The sequence below is a fragment of the Mustela nigripes genome, chromosome 13, assembly GCF_022355385.1.
Source record: "Mustela nigripes isolate SB6536 chromosome 13, MUSNIG.SB6536, whole genome shotgun sequence".
NCBI classification, from domain to species: Eukaryota; Metazoa; Chordata; class Mammalia; order Carnivora; family Mustelidae; genus Mustela; species Mustela nigripes.
Window position 1 is genome coordinate 50,904,212 of NC_081569.1, and position 8,064 is coordinate 50,912,275.

The 8,064-nt window shown below is 35.2% G+C and overlaps 1 protein-coding gene across 1 annotated transcript; it reads left to right on the plus strand.

Moving 5' to 3' along the window:
* The first annotated feature begins 1,497 nt into the window (after positions 1-1,497).
* LOC131999313 (olfactory receptor 4K15-like) lies at positions 1,498-2,424 on the plus strand. The gene has a single exon (XM_059372095.1). It carries the CDS (start codon positions 1,498-1,500, stop codon positions 2,422-2,424), a length of 927 nt encoding a protein of 308 aa, XP_059228078.1.
* The last annotated feature ends 5,640 nt before the right edge of the window (positions 2,425-8,064 follow it).

Consider the following 8,064-nt stretch of genomic DNA (forward strand, 5'->3'; position numbering starts at 1 on the left):
TTGAAACTGAGACAAAAAGAGAGAGTGAGCATGAGTTAGGGGTAGGGTGAGAGGGAGAGAGAGAATCTCAAGCAGACTCTCCGCTGAGCAGGGAGCCTGAGATAGGGTTTAATCTTGTGACCCTGGGATCACGATGTGAGCTGACATTAAGAGCCAGACGCTTAATAAATGGAGTCACCCAGATGACCAAGGATCAAAGCCTCTTAAAAAGAATTTTTTTTTTTAGTTTTCTACAAACCACATAGGCATAATTAGCAGAAGAAAATAAAAGAAAATAAAAACAGAAAATAAAAAAAAGAAAAGAAAAACAGAAGAAAATAAAAGCAGTTCTCTCTTAACTGATGTGAAACTAAAAATTTTATTTTTTGTATAGTGATATCAACAAGCATTACTGAATACTATCTATGAGTAATGTACTTTAAAAAAAATCAAAGAATTAATAAAATTTAATTTCCTTCAGAATCCTAAAATGTATTTATATAAATTGAGAGAGAAGATATAGATTGATAATATCAGCAAATGCGGTATCCTTTTCTGTATTTGATGCTGAGGATCACATATTAAATTCACAGAAATTCAGAGTCACTGGGTAGAAAAAAGCCATTACACATTTACAAAGAATCTAAATTAGGAACTAATTAAAAAGCTAAAAGTATGATATCAATTATTAACTCAAATATTCATACACTTACATGTAAACAGACACCATCAACACACATGAAGTAGTTGTTCTCTTAAGTAGGACAAGTATATACTTTAATAATTTATGTAGTATGTTAGTTTATACCTGAAAACATTTTCATCAAGGCATAGTACCTAACATCTACTGAACATCTGTCATGGGTCAGGTACTGTTCTAAGTAGTTCATCTATTATAGTTTTCTTCATCCTTACAATAATCCTTTCAGGCATATACTATTATTTCTCCTAATTCACAGAGGCAAAAACTAAAGCACAGAGAGTTTAATTAACTTCCCCAAGGTCATAGCACTAGGAATCATAAGAAATAGCATTTGAAACCTGTCAGTATGACTCAGACCGTAAGTTTCCCATTTATCAGGAATTTTACTTATTGATTTATTTATTTAATAAGTACATGTTTATTTTTTCAAAAATACAAACAGGAGGGGAAAACAGAAATAAGTTGATTTTATTACCTATAGGGAGTGATTTAAAATGAGATGGAAGCTATGGAAGGGAGAGGACACTATTATCAGTATGCCTTTAGTTATGGAAGTGACATGTAAACTTGTGTTTTGAAACTTGACTATCAGGTTGGGATTCAGAGATGAAAGCCAAGGTTAGAGAGTCATTACAAAATAAATGACTGCATATAACATTTATCTGTGTGCTTACGAGGATCTAAATAGATAAGTATGCTGAATGGAATCTGGTAGCCCAGGCTTAGCTTTGCTCATTCACTGGCACAATATGATGATGTTTTCTCCATTTCACTTGACAGGAACATTTCTGATCCCATCTCAGAAGTTTGAAATCATGGACCAAGGAAATAAATCAGGAGTGACTGAATTTATATTGCACGGTCTTTCGGGTTCTCAAGAGCTACAACTGTTCTATTTTGTGTTTTTTACACTTTTCTATTTCTCCATTGTGCTGGGGAACCTCCTCATTGTGCTCACTGTCATCTCCGAACCTGCACTACACACACCCATGTACTTCCTACTTAGTAACCTCTCCTTCATTGATGTGTGTCTCTCCACCTTTGCCACACCCAAAATGATTATTGATTTCCTTATGGAGCACAAGACCATCTCTTTTGAGGGCTGCATGGCCCAGATATTCTTTCTGCATGTCTTTGCTGCTGGTGAAATGATGCTCCTTGTGGCCATGGCATATGATAGATATGTCGCCATATGTCGACCCCTGTACTATGCGTCCATTATGAGTCTGCGCAAGTGCACAAGCCTTGTGGTGGGCTCCTGGCTCATTGGGGTTTTCCACTCAGTGAGTCAGTTAATCTTCACAGTAAACCTTCCGTTTTGTGGCCCCAATAAAGTGGACAGTTTTTTCTGTGATCTTCCCTTGGTTATCAAACTTGCCTGCACCAATACCTTTACTCTTGAGGTACTGATGCTTTCAGACAGTGGTCTAATAGCCATGAGCTCCTTTGTGCTCTTGCTGATCTCCTACACAGTCATCCTGGTTACCGTGCGGCGGCATTCCTCAACAGGCATGGCCAAGGCAAGGGCCACCCTGACTGCCCATATCACTGTGGTAACCCTCTTCTTTGCGCCCTGCATCTTTATTTATGGCTGGCCGTTTAGCAGTCTTCCAGTGGATAAGGTTCTCTCCATATTTTATACTGTTTTCACCCCTCTTTTAAACCCCCTGATCTATACCTTAAGAAACAAGGAGGTAATATCAGCAATGAAAAAGCTAAAGAGTCGACAAGTGTGTTTCTGAAAGTTTCCCAGCTATTCCTTGTGATAAGTAACACTAATAAAAGCCAGGTTAGTGTACCTTACTCTGTCAACTACGGTTCTGAAGTATCATAGCACCCATTTTTTTTTTCTCTTTCTGCCATTTTCTAATAGTAAACAATTTTAGATAAAAGAATTGGACTTCCTATTTTTTACTTATGAAATAATTTTTATTTCAGACTAAAATTATTTATAGTAAGTCTTTTCTTTAACTATAAAAATGTGTCTGTCAAATCCATGCTTTTTCTAATAAATTTAATATAAAAATGTACAAAATATTAAAGTAATGTAAAATATTTAAATCATTTTAAAGTTTCAGTATAGCGACTGATTTGCAGTTATTATCCAGTCATCATTTACCTGGTATCACAAATGAGAGGTAGGTATTATCATAAATTTTACCATGTTTTCACCATTTCAGGTTATAAATCTCATTCTGTCTCTTTCTCTCTGTAAATGTATACAAAACCCACACTTATATTCTTTGCTATTCCAACTATTTCTATCCGAACTAAGAAACTAAATAGATTAGCACTTTTTTTTTGTATGCATGGATGGTATTTTTTTGCAATTTGAACTCTCACTATAAAGTATACAAACATAGGGACCAAAGAGCAAACAGATTATGTTGCAGAACTCATCATCCGAACTCAGAAACCAAGGAAGATTCATAAGTTTACATTAACCGTGCTACAAATAATAAAACTTGAGCCCACAGTGTTCCTCTATATCACTGTATTAAAGTTCAGAATTGACATTCAAAGTTCAAAGACTACACATAAAAATGGATATCCTCCCTATATAAGTAGGCAGTTTTCATCAACATTGCTCTATATATTATCACCTATCTCTACATCATTCATGCTCTCTAATCCATAGCAACCAACAAAACATAATTCAGAATACATTTTTCCAAGGCTCTCTAAAAATAGAGAATTATCTTGACTTTTTAAAGGAAGACTATACTTTCATTATTAAATTTAATATTTAATTCTTATAGTCTAACACCTCTTTCACTAATAAGTCTTAGAAGACTGAAAGTAGAAGACTGAAAGTCATGCATCATATAAGTGAATCGAGCACAATCATAATCAGCAAATAGAAGAAATTATATAAAACTCCCCAATTTCTGACTTCTAATATTTGAAAGGAAAGCCATTCCCCAAAGAAAAATTATGTTTTTTGAAACAGAGGGTGTAGAATAAACAGCAGTATGAATACGATTTAGTACCAAGTATGCTTTAAACTACTTTTGACTCATTTTTCCCTTCATGACTTTACCACTCCACAATGCTTTGTTGATTCCTTTGTGAAACATAGAATTTAAAAAATAAACTAATATAGGACTGTGTGATTTGATGATGGTTATGATGATAATGAGAAAGCCAAACATATTTAATGATCACAATGTAATATGTAAATTGTACCATTATATCATCTCATTTGATTCTCACAAAATATCTGCAGATTAGAAAAATAAGATCCTACTTCTATTACTGACAATACTGAAATTTAGGTAATTCTGAAACAATTACAAAAATACTTATGAATTCTAGACACATTCTTTGAAATAAATAAATGACCTCATAGCATCTCAAACAGGTGATTTGAGAGTGGAAAAACTGGTGGAAAGTGATTGCGGGTCATAAAAATGATAGGCGGTGCACTTGCCCATTAGTGGAAAATATTGTCTTGCAAGAGTGTGAAGTATAATTGGATCTTTTCGATCCAGGACTCTTAAAAGGTTATACAGAAGAGGATACTATAAAGCACAAGGAAAAGACCAAATTTTTCTCGCTGGTCTAGCCTATGGATAGAAAAATTAATTCCTTTCGGAAATAGAGGAGTTTGGAGTCTGTATTTATACTCTGCACAGTCAGAAGAGCTTTAACCTGAAAAATCAACTTTAGCTATTGGGAACCCCATGGGTCATTGAAATTTGGGGGTCATTCAAAAAAGCACAGACCAAAAAACTTTTTGAATGGCTGCATCCTTGAAACTGGCCACACAGGGTTTAGATAAATGAAGTTCAGCTGAACTTTACTGAATTGAGTCAAATTCACAAACGCACACAGAGACTACCTAAAATGACAGCAGTTAGTTGAGCAAATAACAGACTAACTTCTCATTCTCCTCTCAATTCAGTAATAAATCTATTGGATGCACATTATGAAGCAAATATATTCAAAATGACTAAACATACAAAACAAATATAAAAGGAGAAAATATTGCCATCATAAAAGAAAAGCCAGTAACTTCTTTTCTTAGGGAAGAAGTGTAGACACAATTTTCCATGTTCTTCCTGTTAAATATAATTACAATCACTGATGGATATAAACTGATTTATATATAAGACAAACACTGTTAACACTCTGAAAGTTGGAGAGAAGGAGGCAGACTGCATAGGGACCCAAGAAATTACATGACATATGAGAAGACACCAACAACTCAGGAACACTGAAGAAAATAGACCAAAAAAGGCCTCAACAAAAGCTGGTTCATTCTAACCAAACAACCAGGAAAGGGGCTGCCTACCATAATAAAATATTTTATACAACAACTTCTCTACTTCAGCCAAACACCACAAAAGAATTTTTGGTACCACCTCACCTATACCAGCAAAGGCCAAATGGGTAACCTAAGGTTTGTACTGCTTGCCAAGATGTAGCAAGCTACCCCAGTCACCTCCATATACCTGAGGAGGTGTCAGAGAAGGCCAAGTATGGAACCTGAACTTTCATCTCTGTCAGACGGGAATCAGCACCTCTTCCCACGGTGTAAATGAGTAGCAGTGACAGTAGCATAGGCGATCCTATCCCTTCCAGCCAGGGAAATCACTGGAGGCCTAGTAAGGGTCCAGAGCTCTCCTTCCCTCCTAGCAGTAACAAGAAGTGTCCTTACCTTCCTTTGGGTGCTGATGGAACTAGAGTTGGGAAACAGGACTTCTATACCCACCTGGCAGTAACAAAGTGGTGTTCCTTTGTCTTCATCTATCAGGAAAACATAAAAATAAGCCAAGTAAAACAAAAAAGTTGAAGAAGGTTCAGTGTTTCGAAATATAATATACATAATGTTGAGATTTCAGTTAAAAATCATTAGTCAAACAGAGTAGAAAAATCTCAACTTGAAGGAAAAAAAGAAAATCAATAGATGTCAAGAAGAAGGGGATTAGTAGTGTTAGAATTATCCAGATTTTAAAGAAGCTATCCTAAAAATGAGCAATTATGAATGCATTTAAAATAAATGATAAAAATTTGACATCTCAGCAAAGAACAGAACACAAAGTCTTACCAAATAAATATAAGATACAAAAAAGAACCAATGTAAATAAAAAATGTAAATTAAATAAAGTATAATTGATTATTAATGATTGCCAAATGTAAATTAAAAACAACAACAACAATCCAAATTCAGTGGATGGACTCACCAGCAGAAAGGAAGAGACAAAGGAATGCTCAGTGAACTGAAATGTAGAATAAAAATTCCTCATTTTGAGAGGTAATAGACAAAACAGATCATTCTATTTTCAACAAGATAGAAAATACTTCTTCCTACCTTAATGAATGGGGAAAAGATATTAATATTGACTTGCTATGCATACTAAAATTGCAGCTACTAAAGTAAAATAAAATATATATTTTTCAAACTAATAAAGGAAACAAAAATGAGACAAAATTTAATAAAAGGCAATAATGAAATAGAAAAGAAACATAGTAAAAACAAAGCATAGTAGTGAAAATAAATAAAAGTAGGAGAGAGAATTGAGACTTAATTTACCTTAGACACATTATCTAGTTCGCGTCCTTTGATGGGCATACTTCTGACTGAACCAAATTCATCTGGGTTCTGTGAATGACAAAGACCATTACTGACACTTTTCACCATTGTTAAAAATAGGCATTTCACAGAAGAAAACTACATGTATTATTAATTTGTGAAACAAGTTAGAACTCATTAATAACCACAGAAAAACCAATAATAAGCACAAAAATACACCTGTGAACATGTGCCTAATTGGAGAAAAATTAATATATTTTATGTATGCCCAAAGAAGGACAATCTCTAAAGGGCTCAAACACAAGGAGAAAGTTTGGTTTCTCTCACAGTTTAGTAAAGAAGTTCACTGGTTTGGCCAGGTGAGAGGTGATTCAAACTGCTGGGCAATGTTAGTGCATCCATTGTGCAAGCAGGGAAACAGGTAATCAGTAACTGGTAGGGTCTGTGTACACAAGGCCTCCAGGTTCTGGCATGGGCAAAAGCCTTTCAGAGTGGACCACCCTGGTTTCTGTGTGGAGAGTGCTGTGGATTGGTTATCACCAGAATCGGGTCTTCAAGGTCAGAGAGGGACTGCATTTTGGGTCAGTGTCTGGGATTTCCACTGGATGTCCTCACACACCACTGACCCCAGCCCATGCCTGAACTGGTAGGAGAGTCCCTTCATCTTATAATGTGCCTCTAGGTCCCTCCTCTGAGAAAGGTTAATGTCATGATCCCTTTAAAGGAGAAATACTTAAAGGAATTCTCATCATGGGGCATATAAAAAGGGATGAATTCAAAGGTGAGAAGCAATATACAGATAAATAAAACTAAGTGCAAATGTGCAAAACCATTTTGTGGGATAATTTGGAAACATCTAGTAATGTTGAAAATTTGTATCCTTTACGACTTAGCAATTATTCTGCTAGGAATACACTCTAGAGAACCTCTAGCCTGTACTTATTCACACAAATGTTCATTTTAACATTGTTTATAATACCAAGAACTGGAAACAATCTGTGTGTCTATTCACAAAAAAATGACAGATAAGCAATGTATTATACAGTAAGAAAAGTATAGCATTAAAATGAACTAAAACTATATGCATGACTTATTGATAACTGTCCCAAATTACTGATTTAGTGGAAAATAGCAAGTTGCAAAACAATTAAATAAATATGCAAATATAGGCTATTATGTATTTCTTTGAGGATATAACCTTGTGAGTAAAACTATAAAAAAAAAAGTCATGGGAAGATTAAATATCAAATTCAGGTTAAGAAAAACTGGTTTGGGGACGCCTGGGTGGCTCAGTTGGTTAGGCAGCTGCCTTTGGCTCGGGTCATGATCCCAGTGTCCTGGGATTGAGTCCCGCATCGGGCTCCTTGCTCGGCGGGCAGCCTGCTTCTCCCTCTGCCTCTGCCTGCCATTCTGTCTGCCTGTGCTTGCTCTCTCGCCCTCTCTCTGATAAATAAATAAAATCTTAAAAAAAAATAAAAAAACTGGTTTGTGCTGCTATATAAGATACTTCAACTAACAACCGTAGGAGAGGAAAAAATCATTTTTTCCTCCCCCCCATTCTAGGTTAATTACCCTGTACATTAAACTAACAAGAGGCAGATAAAAGAAATCATGCAAGAATTATTATTATTATTATTATTTTTTAACATATACATTGCACATACACAAGAAGTAACTTAAAAGGGTCATTAGAACTTGGTCTTAAAAAAACATTTTAAACCAGGTCGTGGGTATTAGGGAGGGCACGTATTGCATGGAGCACTGGGTGTGGTGCTAACAATACCGTTACACTGAAAAGAAATTTTTTAAAAACGCATTTTAAAAGGTCTATATATTCTATTTTTTT